Here is a 22,224-nt window from a genome sequence, read left to right as displayed (position 1 = left end):
TTAAAAGAAATCCCTGCCGTTCGTTCGTCGCTTGTCAACATATCATTGTATTTTGGGTACGCATAACTGTACATTGTTTATTGAGGGTTTTACATTGATTATTGAGGGATAAACGGGGAAACCCCGTAGGCCAAACATGCCGACAATCGATGTAAGTTGTCCCGACAATAAAAAGAAATTAATTTTTTGACTTTGTCGTTTGTGAAATAAATAAAAAGTTTTTCTCAATTTCTGTTAACGCTCGTTGGGGGCCCCCTGGGACCGGGGGCCCCGTATCATTGATACGGCTGATACGGCGGTAGTTACGCCCCTGGTCTTCACACTATTTTACTTGATTCTACATAACAGAAATAAAGTAGAAGTTCCATGGTCCTCTTTGGGCTTTAGTAAAACGTGAAACTTTAGAGCTAGAGCAGATTTTTTGCAGCTATTTAACTTTGTATATAAATGTTATGTTTATTCCAAATTGGCAATATTATTCAGAGAAAATCTCATCATATTTTCATCGTAATTCAGTATTAACTCGATTTTTGGGATGATCCACTCCGGTTGCCAACTCCTTATAAAGGTGCTGAAAAAGATCTTAATGCGTTTTTTCTATTAGGAAATTTAAATGCTGGTTGACATAATTACATAAGAACTAAGTCTAAAATTATATTCTTTAGTCTTCTAACAGTACCAATTTATAGCATGGAATTGTGTAATTGAACGAACCCAATTTAAATCTTTGAAATTATGATAAAAACTAATGTCCTTATGTGATCAATAAATCAATATTTTACCCATTGTGTAATTATACTATTATTATTAAGAGAAGATGGATTTAAGATAATCTACGATCGATTAGGTAATATATATCAATGCACTCTTAGTAATTATTTTGTATGATTAGGAACCATAAACTATGAAAAACTTGAACAACTCATAATCCAATACAAAATCGAACATAAATAATATAATAATAAACCCTTTCCGCTCGCACATTGCGGAATCCGAGTGGAAAGCGTCAGATATAACAAATACGTTATGAATCTATACATTTTGATGAAAATGTCAACATAAAAATAAAAACCCCTAATATAGTGGTTTCCAACCTTTTTTGCGCCGTTTCTTATCATATTTTTTTTATAATGGCAATTATACTCATTATCTATAACTTATTCATATTGTAAGAAATTACAAAGTATAGAAACATATATAGGGTCAATTAATTTGGAAAACAAATTTGATCTACAAAATATTTTATCCAAAATATCACCAAATAAACTTTGTTACAGGATTTTTAAGGTACTGTTATATATTACTCATATATTCAGAAATATATTAACAACGATTTTTACGATATTGTTGTGTTATTTTATCTACATTATAATAACATATATTTGAATTACAATCTATCTATTATGAAGACATTTAGAAACTATTTTGTTTTTTAACAGGTGGGTAATTAGAAGGCAACCTAGGACAGTCTTTCTATATTTTGACTTATCTGTAAGTGCTTGTGTAGTATTTTCTGGATTTTAATTGTTTATGCTCTCAAAAGTCAATTTTCACTTTGTATCATTTCAGATCTATTACTTCAAGTGAAAATCTGATATCATACTTCTTGATATCAATCTTGGCGATGTGACTAACAAACCCGAAATTATTCGTCGTTGAATTACGTTATTACAATAATGCCACAGCAAGCTTAACATTAAAACTAAAAAATATATATTAAATATGTTTTTTTTAATTTGACCAGCTCTCCAACTAAAAATTGTGTTTGTCAATAATGCACGAACTCAAATGTATTGCTTCTATGCTTATGACTCCTTAATGATATCCGGTAATAAAATAATTTCTCATCAAACTTATGTTAAGAGAAAAACGCCATCTTCAATATTTTGCATTGATATAAATTCAAATAAAATTAATTATAAGAATATAATCAAAATATTTACTTTCATAAGTTTGGTGTTTTAATTTGGAAACTCATTGAAAGTTCATAAACGTTATAAGTAAACAAACAAAGAGAAAGATCTTAGAGTTCGGAAAGTTTCCATAGCCATTAGCTTCTTCCAGAAACATGTGTGTTTTCCAATGATAATGGATATTAATAAATTATCCTTTGAAAGGTCTTTTGAGAGTAGATAAATTATTCCTTCTGCCCTCTGTTCATATTATGTAATAAATATATAATTATTGTTCTAGAATATAAATGTTCTTAACATATACTTTAATTTTTCCATAAGAATTACATATAGAATGATTAGATAACTTTTCACTACTAAGTATCCAATCAATTATCCCAAACTTATCTGTTCTAAACTTTTCAAAAAGACTTGTTAGAAGAAGTAATACTGGTAGCTTCTACTTATACCCATTAATTTGCTATATGTTGTTTATTTTATATAACCATTTATTTTATATTATATTTTTATATTTATTAGTTAGTTTAGTTTATTTGATATGACCATAAAACAGTTTTAAAACAATAAATCAAAATTTTAAACCAAAAATGATAGACTTCTTTTTCCCCAACTAATACTTCCAAGACAAAAAGCAGTTGTAAATTATATGGTGAAAATAATACAAATAAGTTAAATAAACATGTAGAAATTCTGAAACAGTTACAATATTATTGAATTTCTTCAACTTATTATTAAATGTAAAAGGTTTTAATTTCATTAATAACAAAAAATAAAAAGTTGAAGAAAATGAAGCAAGATTCCGCAAAACGTCTGAAGTCTACGTTTTTTAAGGCACGAGCGATACTGATTTATTTAGTACGTAAAAATAATGATTGATATTTATATAATGTTTTAGTTTAAATTTTATACATTCCTTTTTGTAAAAGTCTAATTACTGTTTTTTAAAATACCTCCAGTTATAGATTTTTAAGTAGTATATTTTAAGATATTGTTTCATGTTCAAGCATTTTTGAATCTATTTAGATACAATATTATCTGTTAATTAGTTGACGTTGATTAGGTATTATTATATATTTTAATGTTCAATCTTTGGTTTAATTTACGTTGTAATATGTACAATATTTCAAAATGTTGAAAATATAAGATTGCATTTTTATTTATTCTCATACAAACAAAACAACTATTATGAAAACATTATATAATAATATGCTCGAAACTATTTTAAGCGACCTTTAAAAAAAATGCTTCCAACATGTATTCGCGATAACAGCCATATGTTTTTATTTTACGTATGGAAATTTAAATGCTTAAAATTCTGCTTAGTCATTAAATTTATTTGTGTTCGTAAATAACCTAATCATAATATTTTGATTATTTTAGCTGTGATACAACGATAAGATTGTAAATGTATTTACTAAAATATTTATTTTAGAACAATGCCGATGAACAATAAGGAAACACAAGCGTAGACAATAAATTAACAACGTCAGTGGTGGTGATTATATTTCGCTAAATATTTATTTTTTGGATGCAAAATGCTTTTTTTTTAAAAAAAAACATGTTCTATGTGCTGCGTTTTTCAATAAAATCCTGAGCGAGTATTTATCACAAAATGGCAACTCAGCGGTCAACCCTTTCATTTTACGAGTAATATATAACAGATATGTATATCTAATTGTTTTGTAGCAATACCCACAAGAGACATTTTTACAAAACATATTTGAGATTTTTGACCTCAATTAGAAATGTAATATCATACCACTTGATCTGGCCAAAGTTGGAATCGAACTGACTGGCCGAGTTCGTGCTAGCTCACCTTCTCAACCATTACACCACGTCGGATAAAAATGTAAATATTTTCCTTAATATAAAAAACAAAACTCGCAAAAAGTCGTACAAAAGAAACTCATGGTAATATGTTATGAAAATGTTTTTCATATGGAAAATGCCATAAAATCGTATTATCCAATTACACAAATGTCAATGGCTGTAATATAAAAACGAGCAACAAGTTACAACAACTCACCCTCCATGGTATTCCTGGAATTATTATATATTCAGCTCCAAAAAACTCAGTCTTTGCACATTTTAGAGATTTAAAATCCAGATGAACTTATATATTTTTTGTAAACAATTTTTGTTTCACATATTCACATCGGTTTTTGCACCAAAATCATTGCAACTTTGAAAATTATAATCAAATTAAATTAAGATTATTTGTAAATTTATCATCAGTTATATGTATTTTTATATGAGAAAATCTTCCTAAATATTTTATATGAGAAAATATTTATATATATTATATTTACATTACATAGAAAATATTTTATATGAGAAATACTTCCTAAATACCAAGCTAAGCGCTTATTTAATATTATAATATTATATTAAATCAAATAAAATCTATGAATATAATTAAAATAATTACTTTATAACAATGTTTATCATTAGGTTTATTATACAAATTATTTGTAATTTTTGTATTTAAAAACATGTGAAAGGGCTCAAAGTTTTTTAAAATAAGAATTTTTGAAATATAATTAGCTTTCTTTTAGAAATAATTATTTAATATTTCAATTACAATTTTTAATTAGAGAGAACCTATCAAATAGTGATTTTAACAAAGAAATAATTTCTAGACATCTTAGCAGATTTTTATTATATTTTATTCTATTAAAATGATTGTAATAGCGGTAATAAAAGTGATGACAAATATTATAATTAAGATTGTAAACAATTTCTGGAGAAGTCCTAAATAAATGATGAAGATGTATAAATGATTTTCCACATATCATTTGTAAATTTTACACGAAATTTGAGAAAAACGCTTTATTATTTTTGGAAATGAGTACCTACTGGAAAATATTTATATCTATCTATTACGAAAACTATTTTCAAGTTAAGGTGTATTAATTTTGCTATTTGTTATTACATTAAATATTGAACCACAATTTTGCTATTTGTTTTTACGTTAAATATTGCACCACAATTTTGCAATAATATAAATATATCATATTTTATAAAATATTTTTGAAAATGTATTGACAACTTTCATAATTTATCACTGTACTTAAATTAGAGCATCATTAATTTATTAAAAAAAATACTTTATTTAAAATTCATCCTTATTAATTTTCCAAGATACGTACGTCCTTTTACTACCAAATATTAACGATTTTCATTACTAAGTGAACTATTTTATTAATAACTAAATCGCTAATTTTATTTCATTTTTGCATTTTTTTATATCTTCAGATGGCTGATAAATTGAAATATGAAATTAATAGAAAAAAATCTTTAATTCGTTCATAGTACAAATTTCTGTATGCTTAGTCTTAAAAATAAAGAAATAAAGTTTTCAGTTCATCCATTAGTGTTTCAATATGGCAATAACACATAAATAGGCAGTTAATTAAATTATGAATATAAAATTATTTGCAGTAAGGACTAACTTTTTACCAAGGCACTTTTGTGTAAACTTGAAATTACACAACTGTATATTATTATTAGAACATTAACTGTATATTATTAAATAGAAGTCAATAAAAAAATTACACTATGTCTGAAATTTTTTCAAATGAGTTTACCACGTGCTTCCATAGCTAGAAATGGCTTTAACTCAGGTTTAATCAACATTAATAAATCAGGATACTGGATTGTAGATTATTCTTAAAATTCGACTAAGACCAAGAATGTATATGAATCAAATTAAAAAAAATTTACAATGCATAATAAAATTGTGCCCACTTAATGATATTTGAAGTATTCAGAAATAAATTGTTCAATGGCATAAGAATTCACAATATGACTAGCTCAATTAAATTATATGTAATAAGGACTACATATATACAACAAAACTCGGGTTTTCTTAAAATTTTGATTGAAACGATGCTTGAAATTACTTAAAATTGATTCACCACGTGCTTTGATACCTTAGTACGGCTCTAACTTGCCTATAGGAAACAATAAATAAAGTTCAATAAATCAGGACACTGAATTGTGAATTATTATTCAATTTCTTAAGATTGTATATAATCATTTGAATTTAATTATCATTCTATTAGCAATTGAGCTTGGTATTTAGACTTTCTAACTTAAATCTGCAACATAAACGAAATGAACTTTTAACTTTTATATTAATTGATTAAAATTGGTGGTAATTTTATTTAAACGTACACAATATATGTCGAATTTAGGTTTTTTAAATTTATCCAATTTTCACCAGAACGTATTTTAGCGCGCGAAAACACCTTCAAATTCGAATAAAGTATCCACGTGCACCTGCAGCGACAGCGTGTGTCGCACTGAGGCCAATGTTGATCTTTTACTCCGCACAGTATAAATACACACGATAGAGCATTGAGCATCAAATTCGCGGTCCACAATTGATTTATCTCATTAATTTTATCATTAGATTTTTACTTGAGATTATTTATCTGAAATATGATATCAAGTGAAAATAGCCTTTCGGTGGCATTTATGTCTCATCAATATTGCGCTACAAATCTAATTTAAGATCTCATCAGATAGATAATAGTCGAGCAGTGATATTGTTTTCTAATAAAACTAAGAGAAAAATTATTTTATTAATAAGTAATTTTAGAAATAAAACTAAAATTTTAAACAAAAAATTATACGACTTTTATTTTAGAAAAGCACATATCTTTAACTCTTTCGACTCGGATCCGGAGGCAAAATTCATATGAAACGCCGCTCCGGAGGCAAAATTCATATGAAACTAGGAATTCGCGAGTGGAAATTATTAAAGTAAACTTAATTGCTGAACTAAGTTATATGTATAAATATCGACGCAGAAAATCAGGAATTAAGGAAACAGATCAGCATATTATTTTTTACGTGTTTTTTTAAAACATTATTGTTGTTTGGTATATATTTATTTTAATTTATTTTGTTTAAATTTAATTTTTTTCACATTATGAAATATGCCAAAACGTCGAAATAATATAAGAACAATGAATAATTAAATTTTTATGGAAACCAGAAAAAAACCCTCAATAAATAAATTAAGAAAACAAACTAACATTGTAAACGAAAAAGAATAAACAAAATAGAGTTTTAGTTTCTAGGGTTTTGTAGTCAAACAGATAAAGTGGTTGCAGGATATCAGAAATTAAGCAACAGATCAGCTTTATAAAAATTTATATTAGATGAATTTTTGATAGCTCTCCGAAAGTTAAAAACAAAAACAACGTTTTTACCCTAGTAGATTTTTCTATGTCAACATTTTTTCTTTTAACAATGATAAGATGATTAACGTTGAAAGCAAGTACTGAAAGTGAAAAATATGTTCAGAAAACATGGTTTTAAATTGTTTAGGGCTGTTGAAATTAAAAATATGTTGATCCATTCTACTAGAAGTATAATGAACACTATCTCCAACAAAGCAACAATCACAATCATTGCAATCCATCTTGTTAACTAAATCCATATGTTTAGAAGTAGTTTTAGATTTAAAAACACAAAAACTAACTTAACTGAAAACTAAATCAGTCATCTATACAATTGATATCGATTGATTTGATTTGATACGTATTACGTATATGATATGAGAATATGTATTATTTGGTACTTGCTTCTAGTAGGCATAATATGACGTGACCCGGGCTCCCAACAAGCCCGGGTCATAATGCTGCATGGACAATAGATGTCAAAGTAACCGAGAAAGTTTCTTTGAGTTAATTGTTGCATTTTTATAATTAACTTAGCGAGTTAATTACTGTATTTCTATGTTCGTTCAAACAATAATTGAAGATCCGAGGCAACTTGCTACAATGGTGCCGTTGGACCTTAAATTAATAAATTATCTAAACCTTCACATTTGAAAATGTAGTCACAGAGTAATTAATAAACTCGAACTTACATTTGTCTGATGAACTTTCTCAAATGTTATTATTTTAGAGAATCAATGCTTCATAAAAGCTATATAAGTAGCTTACACCAATATAATTTTATTTGGATAGGCAATGTAAGATAATTTGGATAGGAAATATACGAATTTAATTTTATTAGTATAATTATTTGTTAAAAAGCAGAATTATATTATACTTATATAAAATTATTATTATTTATATTTAAAAATATAAATACTCAATAAAAAATATTATAATTTACTTTTTTACAAAATTGCTATAATAGTGTAATGTTTTATAAAGAATACTGTGGATGAATTCAATTTATTTTTTAATCACAACAGCTATATTTAAGCTCATATATGTATAGGAGCCAGTTCTTGGATAAAATGATAATGTTATGTTACTGGTTTTAGTATGAGTCGACTACCAAATCATACGATTATAGACCCGTAACATAACATTTCTATTTTATCCCAGAGTTAGCAATTTATTGGCATTAAATTTATAATTATTTCTCTCTAAGAAATATCGTGAATTTGTTGTATGTTTATTATTTTATGAAATGTTCATTAATTAGAAGATATATGAGCTACATAGAATATATGGAATCACAATTTTAAAATCGTATCTTCATATTATAAATGATAAAGTATTTTAAAATAAATAGATAAACTTAAAATTTATATAGTATGTATAATATCCTAACAAGAATTATTTATATTTGAACTAGAAAAATTATCATTTCTCAGACTTCAATTTTGCCATCACTGTCGTTTCGAACGGTGAATGCGCAGAAAGGAACTCCATTGCAGTTATTTTTAATGCTATTTTGAATTGAGATTTTATTATTGTATTCTATTCTGACGTCTTGATTTATAGGTGTAATCGTGCTCAGGAATAATGGCTTTGTTGAAGTAATCACATGAGATGAAGATTTAAAAATAATTTGAATGAGACACACACTCGTAATCCACGGGTATTAATAAAAAAATACTTTTGTATATATAGTTAAAAACATGTGGATACGAGTATTAAGCATTATCAAAGAAATATTTACTACACTTCTATATCCTTGGAATAGCAAAACAAACACGTATCAGTAAAATGAGTACATCAGGAAGACATGTATAAACAGATGAATATGAGCAAATTCTGCTATAAAATTGACCAATGTTATGAAAAGACAATATTACGCTGTGATTTTCATATAAAATATTACTAAAAACTGTGAAAAAATTGTGTGGTTGCTGTGCAGTCAGGCGTTATAAATATAAAACCTAACAATAGACCTTATACTATATGGACTGCTAGTCCTCATGTTTTTCTTTTTCTAAAGTGTAAAAAGATAGAAGGGGACTATGACGTCACTGCGTGAACGAGCGTTACCGACAATCGTGGACAACCCCGATTGATATCATGTCATATGTCACGTGCTTAACCTAAAAGTAAATCTTGTGCTTCAAATTTTTACAACGTTGTGAAGAAAAAATTCAAATTTACATATCTCGCGCGACTCCATTTCGGGTCGCGACACATAGTTTAAGATGCCCTGTTATAGATTATATTATATTATATATTATATTGAATTATATATTTATCAAAACAGTAAATTTAATTCAAATTTTGTTTGTGGTAGTTTTATTTCAATAATATAATGGCAATTATGTGGACTGATAATTTTTTTAAAATCTGATATTAATACTATTTACTCTGTGAAATAAATGTACATAAAATCGAAACTATCTGTTAAAATCATTTTATCTATTATAAGGTCAATGCATATGACATTTAATCATTTGGGAGTGTTCACGATTGTCGGCAACGCTTGTGCACTGAGTGACGTCACAGTACCCTTGAATCTTTTTACACTTATTTTGCGCTCGATTAACACCCCATGTAGTATGAAGTCTATGAACCTAACCGAGAAAACCCACAAACGCCAAGAAAAGAATTTTATCATAAGTGCATCTTTATGTTGTGGCATAATAACATGCAAGTGAAGTTACATTTAATGTGTGAAACGCCTGATCGCACAGCAAATAATACCGACATTGTTTAGTAATAATTATTTTTTCTGAGGGCAATTTTTTTTAGAACGGGGGGAGGGTTTGTGTGGTCGAGGAGTAAAAAAAGTTGGAAACCACTGCTTTGAGCATTATTCGAAAACTTTAGTCGACGTTTGATATGGAAGATGACGCTACATTATATTAAAATTGCTGTGCCATCTCTACGTTGTAAAGCAAACTCAATATGAAGCAAACTTAGAATTTTTATTATATTTTATTATAAATTGGCGTTATTTTAATATTTGAAAACTAAATAATAAATTAATGAAATAGTATCAATATTTGCAAAACCAGAAATGTTTTATAAAATAAAAATTGACGATGGTTGGAAAGTCGACTGTATAAGGTGCAGGTAAATCTTATGAGATGGCGAGACAATTTTATTACCAAGGTGTGTTTCATTGATATTTCATATGTATATATATATATATATATATATACATATATATATATATATATATACATATATATATATATATATATATACAACAAATTACAATTGATGTTAATATAGAGATTAATTAGAGTTAATATAGAGTAGAGCGGGGGTTGCCATATTTATCTCAAAAACTATGTATTTATTGTTTTAATAATATTATTTTAAAGTAGAAAGCAAAAGATGTGGAACTAGCCATCATCTTAGTTCATTAATGAGATTGTTATTAGGAGCAATGCAGCAATACTCATACCAACAGTATATTTTTTCATTGGTATTCTTTTATACTGAGTTTTTATATACAGTTTATAATATCTGAATATATTTTTTATGTATACGCTATTTAGGAAGATGTATTGATATTTTTAAGTTAGATTCAACATTTTTTTATATAATTTTTGCAAAAGCTCACATGTGAGTGAGCTTCAAAAACACCAACTAAATCATTGGCAAAAGTGTGAATAGTAAAAAAGAGTAGAAAATAAACTAAGTTAATTTAAAAAAAGCAATTTTACAAGAAATAAATCAACATTCGACGGCTGCTGATGATATTCATCTTACAAAAACCAGAACAAAGTTATATATTCAATGAAATTTTTGTAAAAAATGTTTCCATTAAATTTGTTGAAGATTGGTTGAATAATGTAGCTTTTATTTCTTGAAATATTTTTAGAATTGAAAAAATTATGTTGGATCTTTTGTATTGTTGTATTGTATGAAGAAATGTCCATAATTAAGAGTTACCTGAAAATTTTATTGAACATAGTTCGATAGTTGTTTGACTCATTCGTGTTATGTGTTTCTTATAGTTTGTTTAGTTTTTACAGTATAATTACTGAAAGTCAAATTGGATCTTTGTGTCTTGCCCTATCTTATATCAACAATCAGAAAAAAACTATGAACATAGAGAAGAACTATGGACAACATAAGATAAAATAGATATTGTATAAAAATGTTCTAAAAATGGAAATTAATAAATTTAGATTGTACAATTCATAAAATTATTTATATAGATTTATAGCTGTGATTTATAGGTGATGTTCTTATTATTGATAAGCTTACTGAAATAATAAATGTCATACTGTAAAGAAACATATCAGGTGGTAATTTTTTTCTAAAACGCTGTTCCAATAAAATAAAATTGAATATTTTCTCAAACAATCTTTACTTTTTAAAAAAAAAAATGCAATACTTCTGAATATTTATTTCGTTTCATCTACCACATCAAATTCTTAATAGCAATCTTCTATTGCGTCTGAAACCAAAGCAAACCTAATCTAGTAGCGAACTTATTTTTACAATTACTTACTTTAGCATTGCAAAAAGGCAATCTTTTTATCATCAATATCATTTAAATTTATTCATTCTCATATGAAAAAGTGGCTGTCATTTGCATTTTCCTAGACGGCACGGTCACCTACTACTTTGATTCGGTTGTTAACAGAATTGCATTATGCAAAAAGTATTATGCGATATTTCTTTGCTTTTTACTTTGTTAGTTAGTTAATGAAAATGTTCTCCTGAAAATAGGAGAAGAGCTAGTAAATATTTCTATTATCATAAAACTAATTTTGTAATGGTATTTCCACAATATATTGTCGTCTCAATGGCGATTAGCCCAAAACATTTAAGGAAACTTTTGTCAATTTACTTAATTCCACTATTAACTAATTATGAATAAAAAAATTATAATATAAACTAAAACAATGATAGGTCAAATGTATAAAATTTTATATTTTCCTGTTCACAAATCCATTCATTACTTTAAATTTACGGTAATTAGATAAAAAATCTTCACAGAACCTAGCAATACTCCTGATTCAGATATAAAACTATATTCTAATTAAAGCAAACAATCTAAAACAAGCTTTTAACCTATAATTTCTTTTTTTGCATAAAGAATTAATTTATTAGTTTCTGGAATATAAATACAAGTACCCATAATAATTGAATCAATAAATAATATCCAAAGCATTTAAATCAATCAATAATTCATAAATCATTATTATAACATATGGAATTATTTGAAAAAAAGTAAAACTAGTGGGGTGCATGGCATCGTGCCTTAAAGCAAATTGCTGAAACTTCCCGAACCGTAATTAAAAATCTTGGTACGGAACCCAGAAAGTTACACATTATTGAAATCTCTATAAAATATCTGATAATTTGATGTATATATGTCCAATAAACATTTTTGGCCGCCAAATGGCAATATTTTAATTTATTTTTATTGAGAGTCCATAACCGCTAGACCTGCCTTCCCAAAAATTTAATCAGTTCTTCATCTTGTCAATAAAAGTAAAATGTTTTCTGAATTATTAAAATCGAACGCTCCGTTCTCTCAAAAACTGAGTTACCCTTTTTGACTTTTTTTGCCCCGTATCTTTGGAACGGCTGGACCTGCCTTCGCCAAAAACTAATCAACACGTCTCCACATCAATACGAATCGAATGTTTTCTGAATTATTCAAATCGGTTGATCGGTGTTCCCGAAATCGTCGACGAAAATTTGTATCCGCACGCACACACACATACATACATTTTTTCTAAGGTGTGCCAAAATATTCAGAAACCTTTGAAACGTAAAGATATATAAAAGTTTTCATTTTCGATTTTATTGCGATTACTATCACTTGCCCCACGGGAAGTTGATAATTTTTCAGAAACATCTTGTATTTACATCGACAAATTATCTGTATTATAAAATATTTTAAAAAGTTTCATTGTACCCAGCGCTCCATCTATATTATTTTCCGCATCAGATTTACTTACTACAATTCATTTGTACAAAGCTATTTTCTATTCATTCGAAATAACTGGAATACGAAAAAAGTAGATGAGATGGTATAGTAATCTACAGATGATTCTATATAGAGCTTTATACAAATCTTTGAAATTTTAGTAGAATAGTTTTTCATTCAGAAAAGTAAAGAACATCAATACCAAGAGTTCAATATTATTTATGCAGACAAAATAGTTTATTCTCAAAAGTAAAGTAGTAAGATTTTAATTGCAAAAATCTAATATTTAATGATATGTGAATTTAAACAAATTTACACAAGCCAACAAGTATAATGCAAGCATTATTAAAAGTATCAATTCTTGTATTTTGATTTAAAAACTAGTTTTGAAATTTTAGATAAAGTAATAATGAAATATTTTCATATTATATTATTTTTTCGAAAGAAAATGGCGCAATTGAAGCATTCTATTATATAAATGTATTCATTTTCAAGATCGTTGATACAGTTGTAATGAGAAATAATATTTTCATATCATGAAATAATTTACTAATAATTATTAAATTGATATATATATATATATATATATATATATAAATATTCTGAAATATTGTGAATTACAATGATTTTTCTATATAATGATATATGCAAATCACGATATTATAGAAAATGTATAGATAAATTTGTATATTATTAGTAAATTATATTACTTTATGGCGTACGCATAAATATTTATAAAATGAAGTTTTCATGTTTCATATTCATATTTATTGTCTACATTAAGTATATTTAATTATTATTAATTTTTCGGATTATTAAGAAGCTGTAAAATGTTATTCAAAAATTTCCACAAAAATAAATGCTGCCAAAACTGGATGATTCGAGATAAACCATCATCTGATAATCGATTATTAATTTTGCGTCAGTAATCTATTATCAGATTGAACGTTACATTATAAGGTAATTTTTATATTTATTTGAAAAATATTGCATTCTTAAGATTTATCAAATTTATCATTGGCTATCACATGTGTATTAAGTGACATATATTAAAATAAATAAAATCTAACGTTGTAATCAAATAACAGTTTAGGTACATTTATACTTGCCACAATAAAAATTATGAATGGACTAAAGATTTCTTAAATATTGAATAAATTAATTTATATTCAAATGTCCACAGTACGCAAAAAATAAATATCGTATAACAGATTGAAATTATAAATTGTCGGTAATATTAGACGAACCAAAATTATGGTATCAAGACACATTTATTATAGAGATTATTAATATAGATTATTAACCTGAACTGATTTTATTCAAGTAGAGTTATTCTGAAGAGATCGAGAAAATTTTAATAATGTTATTAAATAACTTCAATTATTTATAGTAATAATATTATAAAGTATTAGAAACAATAAAAAATTAATTACAAAAAAAACTAGTGGTGTATGCCATCGTGCTTTAAGTCAAATTTCCTGTACCAAAAATTAATTTTTTCAAAGATTTTTTTGTCTTATATTTTGAAATATTTTAGAAATTTTCCCACATAAAAGTAACCACAATTTATTTATTTAAATAAATAACAAACAAACAAACAATAAACTTTTTTACTCGATCTTCAAAACTGCTAGAACTGTCTTTCCAAAAATTTTATCAGAACCTCATTTTGTCAATACAAGTAAAATGTTTTTTGAATTATGGAAATCGGATATTCCGTTCTCTTAAAAACTGAATTATTATTTTTGGCACTTTTTGACTCGTATTTTCGAAAGAGCTGGACCTGCCTTGTCGAGAAACAAATTAGCACGTCTACTTATCAATAGGTATCCAATGTTTTTTGAATCATTCATATCGGTTAAAGCGTGTTCCCGAAATTGTTGACGAAATTTGTATCCGAACAAAGAAACACACACGCACACACGCACAAATATCTATTTCCTATAAGGTATGCCAAAATGTTCAGAAACCTCTGAAACGTCAAGATATATAAAAATGTTCATTTTCAATTTTTTTGCGATTACTAAAACTTACCCTGCGGGAAGTTAATAATGTAATTAAAATCATACTTTAAATATGACATGATCGGTTTGTCATTGTAATTAGCATTTAGAAATGAACCTTCATTAGAGAAATGAAGTAATTGCTGATTAATAAATTCTATAACATTCGTTTTCACAGTGAATTATGTTTGACAACGCCTAAAAAATATTGTTTTCGTAACTTCATTCGTCATGTAATTGTGTTTGAAAAACTTCATGTAATTAAAATTAATATACATTCATTGAATGCTTATATTTTTTTACTGTTTCGATGGCGATATAATCTCATTCTTTGAACTGCTCTAACATCTGTTTTGCCAAAAAAATATTTTCCATTTTAATAACTTCAAAGATTTATAGGAACTACAAATAATGTAGAAATAATTTCTAATCAATAAACTTACGCCAAGGAACAGGCTAAAATATTCTTCTGATTCAGGCATTTTTTATTAAATCTAGATTTGTACTACGATGGAACTTTAAAATCTTTACTTATCTATGCCGATTTTCTTGTTGATATCGGTACGCATACAACGTTGATGCCGGTACGCATACAACGACATCTCTATTCACATGCACGACGACTAATCACAATCGACCCGTATAGAAATGATATCATCGAGAGCAAATTATTGGCACTCGACTCGGCCGTAACGCACTTCCGTTGCATTTGTACGGATTTACACCCTAGTCGGGCCTAGAAAAGTTTTACTTGAAAAATTTGTCTTGAAAAATAACTATAACTTATGTTCAGACTACTTTATTATATAAAATATTATAAATAAAATATTATAAATAACGATCAAAAATATTCTAAGTTTTATACAGATTTAAGTTCGACCTATAAAAATTCTTATCGTCAATAACAATTTTTTCAATTTTGCAAATATGGTACAGTACGATAAAAATGAAAAAAAAAACATCTGTTTCAACTTTTTGCTAACACCAAGCATAATTTATATGAAGTGATTTATTCCAAAAGTGATAACTATCACTTACAATTATTACAAACCGAAAAACTTGAAAAAAAAACATGCCACGCTGATTTGAGAACCTGATTAGATGCGCCTGATTAGGATCAGAAATTAGTGTTTGTATTCAATATTATGACAATCGCATTGATTTTGAATAGACTCTGATTATGAACAATGCCCAAACCGCGACGAATTTTCAGGACACCTAAAATTTTAGTTGTATTTATTATGGGCCCATAGATAATTTAGTTTTGGCTTTGAAATACAAAGCGAGAAACTGTTAGAAAAGTTGGAGATGGAAATCACATATTATATTTATATACATCATATACTAAAATGCAACTATCTACAGTCACTATACAATGTAAGTTGAGCAAATAGATTTTTCTATGAATTTCTAAAATATTTCATATCAAATGATAACAAGCTGTTTCATTATTGCATTTGTTTTATAATGATAAAATAAACGTAATTTTCAGAACAGATAAAAGATAAGTGATAATTATTTACAAATCACATACGATATGGTTATTGAACGATAAAACAAGAAATATTTTGATTTTGACCTAATTGTTGTGAATCAATTGTTTATGGATATTATTGATATCGATGAATTACATAGAAATTATATAACATAAAATATTATACATATTTTTATAAAATGTTATAAAAAAAATATGCGATTATGATCTTTTGATTAGCTTTTGCTAATAATCCAATTAAATTAAACTAGTGTGTATGGCATCGTGCCTTAAGGCAAATTGCTCGAACTTCCCGTACCAAATATTAAAATTTTGAAAAAACATTGAACATTTTTTGAAAACTTCAAAGAAAAAGTTTTTTGAAAAATTTGTTTTATTTTTATATTTCGAAATTTTTGTATTTGAATTTTTCTGAAAATTTTGCTTTGAAATTGTTCCTTTTTTTTAAAGGAATTGTGCGGCATGGCTGTTTTAGAGAAGAAATATCAAGGCGCGTAAGCGCCGCATCGCAGTTTTTTCCGAAATCGTCGATGAAAATTTGTATCCGCACACATACACATACACACATACATGCACACACACATACATAATTTTTCTCTATGGTATGCCAAAATAATTTAGTTTTACCGTTAAGAATTGAATAGTTTTTTTTTATTTTGTGTTATGTATTTTCATGATGTAATTTATATTATGTTATAGACATAACAGTCATAACAATCATATATTAGTATATTAGTAGTATTATAATATGTATTATTAAAATTGTATTTTTAAGTCTTCCTGGAGCTACTCTATGGGCTATATGATAAATAAATAAATGAATAAATAAATAAATAAAATTTTCAAAAGACGTTAAAACGTAATGATATTCCAAAAAATAAATTTTCGATTTTTTGCGATTACTATAAATTACCCTATATGAAATTAAGTTAGAATTAATATTAATTACAATATGTATCAAATCATTCAAATCGGTTCATTGTATCCAAACACACACACGCATACATCAATTTTTTTTATGTATGCCAAAATGTTCAGAAACCTTTGAAACGTAAAGATATATAAAATTTTCATTTTTATTACGGGTAGTTAATAACAAAATATTTTAAAGAAAATTGTATTCATAGTCAACATTTATATTATATATTTATATTGTATAATCATACATAGTCAAAATTTATATTAAAAATGATAATTTGCTATACATATTTTAAATATTAATTTTTGACCAACTAAAACCTCGGATTACGCGCTTATATTTTCTATGATAAGGCCAAAATAATTAAATTTTGAAACATAAAAATCCGAAAAAAATTTACTCTAATGTTACAGATAGAACATTCATATATTTTTTTATTTTTTTACATTTCGACCAGGTTTTATAAAAAAGAATATATTATAAAAGCATAAGATCCAATCTTATGTCCAATATCTTCAAATCCTATGTCTCATTTGAACCTTGCCTTTGAAAATTGATATAAAATAGTTTTCTTAATTAATTCTTGATCAATGCGGCATTTTCTTGTAAACAATTATTAATAAATTTTGTTCTGGTGAACTATTTTATTTGGAAGATATTGGTTACCGATCCCAAAATATGATTGATCAGAACTGAAATTTGGATTAAACTAGAGAAAACTCTTAGAGCAGTATGTTCAATTTTTTGCTCGACATTTAGTTAAGTTATTTACAATTAAGAAATGCAAGTAATTGCCTACTACCCATCTTCCTCTAAACATACACTTGAATCATGATTCGAATCTGAAATGATAAATCTCTGATGATATCTTCATTGATAAAACTGGATTCAAAATGTATATATACAAGCAGAAGTACTGAAAATCATATCGTACCTGATAGATTCACAAAGAAAAGGTAGTGGAAAAATTTGTTGTGCACTTTTTGATGGTTTTAATAAAAAACTCTATTATTTTTTTTTTAAATTTCAGATGTGGTTTGTAGGCATTTTGTTATTAGGAGCACTTGCTCCAAGTCTGGCTTTAGAAAATGGCTTGGCTAGGACACCTCCAATGGGCTGGTTGGCTTGGGAAAGATTCAGATGTAATACCGATTGCGAAAATGATCCAGATAACTGTATCAGGTATGAAAAAGATAATTTTATCAATTATTTGTAAAAAATCCATAAGAAGTATCCAGGTATACAAATTGGCCCTGAAGGCAGTGAGCTGTAAACTCAAGAGAGTTATTTCCATTTCGCAGTAGTTCCAATATTTATAAGTAGATATTTCATTAATTTTTTTTTTAAATTTGTTTTAGCGAGCGTCTGTTCAAAAGACAGGCAGAAATGATGGTATCCGAAGGATATGCTGATTTTGGATACGAATATATCATCATCGATGATTGTTGGTCAGAAAAAGAACGTGAACCAAATGGTGAACTTCTTGCTGACAAGAAGCGATTCCCCAGTGGAATTGGAAATTTGTCAGATTATGTAAGTAGTGTCCAAATAAATAAAAAATAATTTAATAATCATAGAAGTACTTCCATTTCAATTCTAGAAAGCAAAATACTTCAAGTTTTAGGATGTTTTGATTGTTGTTTACTTGTACTGTTTATTAATACTGCAACCAAAAATATTATTATTGGATATGTCCATTAGGGTGGTTCCCAAGAGCTCAAATGGTTCCAAATTGAAAAAAAACTAATCTCTCAAAGTTTTAGCTCTGTATATTGTCTTTTAGACAGTGCACAATTCAATCAAAATTTTGTATGGAAATAGCATAAAAAATTCAAAAATTTTAAAAATCTTTTTAGATATAATTTAGCGAACAAATGAGTGAGTTTCATTCAAAATTTGTCGCTAAGTTATACCTAACATTTTTTTTTTAAATCTCAAATTTTGTTCATGCTATTTCCATACGAAGTTTGATTGAATTGCGCACTATCTAAAAGCTAATATTAAGAGCTAAAACTTTCAGAGAATTGTTTTCTATCAATTTGAAATCATTTGAGCCCTTGGGAGCAAGAAAATTCGAAAATGTCCATATTAAGAACCACCCTAATGTCCATATCAGCTCCTGTACTGAATACAAACTATACAATGAACTTGATCTTCAGTAACAAATTGTCTTTTTAGGTACACTCATTGGGACTTAAGTTCGGTATTTACCAGGATTATGGAACAAAAACTTGTGCTGGATATCCTGGATTGATCGATCACATGAAAATAGGTATCATGTATTGACTATTATTATAAACTTTTAATTACTTCTAAGTACATAACATGACAAATGCAAAAAAAACTATACAAGTCCTAATTAGATTTTTATATAAATCGGTGATTGAAAAATTGCAAATATTAAATTTGTTACCAATGTGAATATTTTCAGATGCTGATACATATGCAAAATGGAAGATCGACTACGTCAAATTAGATGGATGCAATTCCTCGCCATCAGATATGGACAAAGGTTATCCTGAGTTTGGAAAACATTTAAATGCAACCGGCAGAAAAATGGTCTACTCTTGCAGTTGGCCAGTATACCAATCATTGAATGGAATCAAGGTAAAAAATTTACAAAAAATAAAAGGAATAAATTTATATAAAAATGTTTATTGTCTTGTAGCCAAACTTTACATTAATCGCTGAAAATTGTAACTTGTGGAGAAATTGGTACGATATTCAAGACAGCTGGAGTTCCGTATCAACAATTGTCGATTACTTTGGAGGTAATCCAGACAACCTTGTTGCTAACGCTGGACCTGGTCATTGGAACGATCCTGATATGGTGTGTGCCCTTATTTGATAAATACTTAAATTGCAAAATTATTTACATTTACTTTTTTAGTTGATCATTGGTAACTACGGATTAAGTTTTGAACAAAGTAAAACCCAAATGGCATTATGGGCAATTATGGCTGCACCTTTGCTAATGTCTCATGATATGAGAGATACCAGTGCTGAAGCTAAAGCTATTTTGCAAAATGCTCAAGTTATTGCCGTCAATCAAGATCCTTTAGGAATCCAAGGAAATAAAATCTCTAATGTAAGATTCATCTGTTGCTTTCTCTTAAAATAAATTATATTGCATTGAATATATTTGTGTGATATTTTAGAGTAGTAAAATTGAAATCTGGACAAGACCCATTACACCAGTGGAAAAAGAATTTTATTCATATGCCATTGCATTTACAAGTCGTAGAGATGATGGTACACCATTCAAAGTGACAACGACTCTTAAAGAATTAGGTCTGAGTGCACCAGGAGGTTACCACGTTAAGGTAATGATAATTTATTTACAATTATTGAAATCTAAATTATAGAAAAAATTAAATAACCAATGAAAAACATTTCTTTTTCAATTTTTGTCTAAAATTCTCTGATTTTTTCCTATAAATTTTGACTAGAAGCAAAGAACCTCGTACAATTTTGGGCTTTAAAATTTATTTTTCTCATAAAATGTTTTATAGGTTTCTTGGATTTGAAAAATTTAGAAGCATGTTATAATGTGATTTATATTTACAACATACTAAAACTTGTATATAAAATCACTTGTTGATTGAAACGAGAAAAAATCAAATAAACGTAATTTACTCTATATATCTAGTATAGTACTTGTATAAGATTTCCCTTATGTGAAATATATACATATATATATATATATATATATATATATATATATATATATATATAATGTAGAATTTTTAAATATTAAATACTATTAAATAATATTTTTTTTTTTTTTATTTTAGGACTTATTCGATAAAACAAACTATGGAGTTTTGCACTCAGAAGACAAAATTGAAGTTCACGTTAACCCATTAGGTTAGTACAAACTTTTCTCTAATAAATTAAATATTTTTATTTTTTCATACAAAATCATATTTTTATCTCCTCTAATTATTCATATTTATTTATTTATTCAAATTTAATATTTTTGTCTGTTTCTATTTCAGGTGTTGTATTCTTGAGAGCAAATGTACTACAATAAAATCGATCTAAATAAAATATTTTTATACTGTGTGATTTATAATGACCTATATTATTATGTAATAAAAAGTTATTGTTTGTAATATAAATATTTCATTTGTATCTACTTCTATACATTTTTTAATTGTTTTTAATAATAGAGATGATTGGATTGAATTTAGTAATAGAGATGATGAATTATAAGAGTAACATGATTAACAGATAAACAGATTTTATAAAGACTTGACAAGAGCCTGAAATAATATCTATTATTATTGATTACGGCTTGCTTATGAATAAATAAAAATAAAAATTAATAAATAAAGTAAATTTTAAACCAAGTTTTTGTAACATATCAGCTCCATGCACCTACTATTTTTGGGGTAATGCCAAAATTTTATATACTATTTTGATATATTTTTGATAGAAATTGAAATGTAAAATCATAAAAGTCTACTTAAGTTGAAAAATGTATCACAAAAACCGGTACAATTTTTGCGCAATTAAATATTATTTACAATCGTTACCATGAAAATAATTCTAGTAATAAAATAATAATAAGGAGTGTAGTATCTTGAGGAGTCAATGCTAATAAAAAGCTTAAAAATAAATTTTTAAAACAAAATTGCAAATTCTACTTAAGAAATGATGCATTTTATTTTATTCTTATAAATTTTACTAAAAGTCTCAAAAAATTCCATATATTAGTAGTCATTATCGTTAGGTAATCAAAAATAAAGTTGTTTATTTAATGACAATAAGATGTAA

At 26.7% G+C, this 22,224-nt stretch overlaps 2 protein-coding genes across 2 annotated transcripts in view; one reads left to right on the top strand and one right to left on the bottom strand.

Annotated features, from left to right (window-relative positions):
• The window catches only part of LOC113388622 (adenylate cyclase type 2), a 260,300-nt gene that overhangs the window by 119,454 nt on the left and 118,622 nt on the right, over positions 1–22,224 (bottom strand). The gene's annotated exons all lie outside the window — the stretch shown is intronic.
• Positions 18,476–21,478, top strand: LOC113387869 (alpha-N-acetylgalactosaminidase-like). Its single transcript, XM_026625257.1, has 9 exons — positions 18,476–18,627; positions 18,804–18,978; positions 19,624–19,717; positions 19,877–20,052; positions 20,114–20,275; positions 20,336–20,533; positions 20,604–20,768; positions 21,240–21,312; positions 21,444–21,478. Exons 1-9 carry the CDS (start codon positions 18,476–18,478, stop codon positions 21,476–21,478), a joined length of 1,230 nt encoding a protein of 409 aa, XP_026481042.1.

This window comes from Ctenocephalides felis, unplaced genomic scaffold, assembly GCF_003426905.1.
Source record: "Ctenocephalides felis isolate EL2017-DRISC unplaced genomic scaffold, ASM342690v1 CF-g0.4_SCAFFOLD_03572, whole genome shotgun sequence".
NCBI lineage: Eukaryota > Metazoa > Arthropoda > Insecta > Siphonaptera > Pulicidae > Ctenocephalides > Ctenocephalides felis.
The sequence above is the reverse complement of the archived record's forward strand: the minus strand, read 5'-3'. Positions and strand labels throughout refer to the sequence as shown.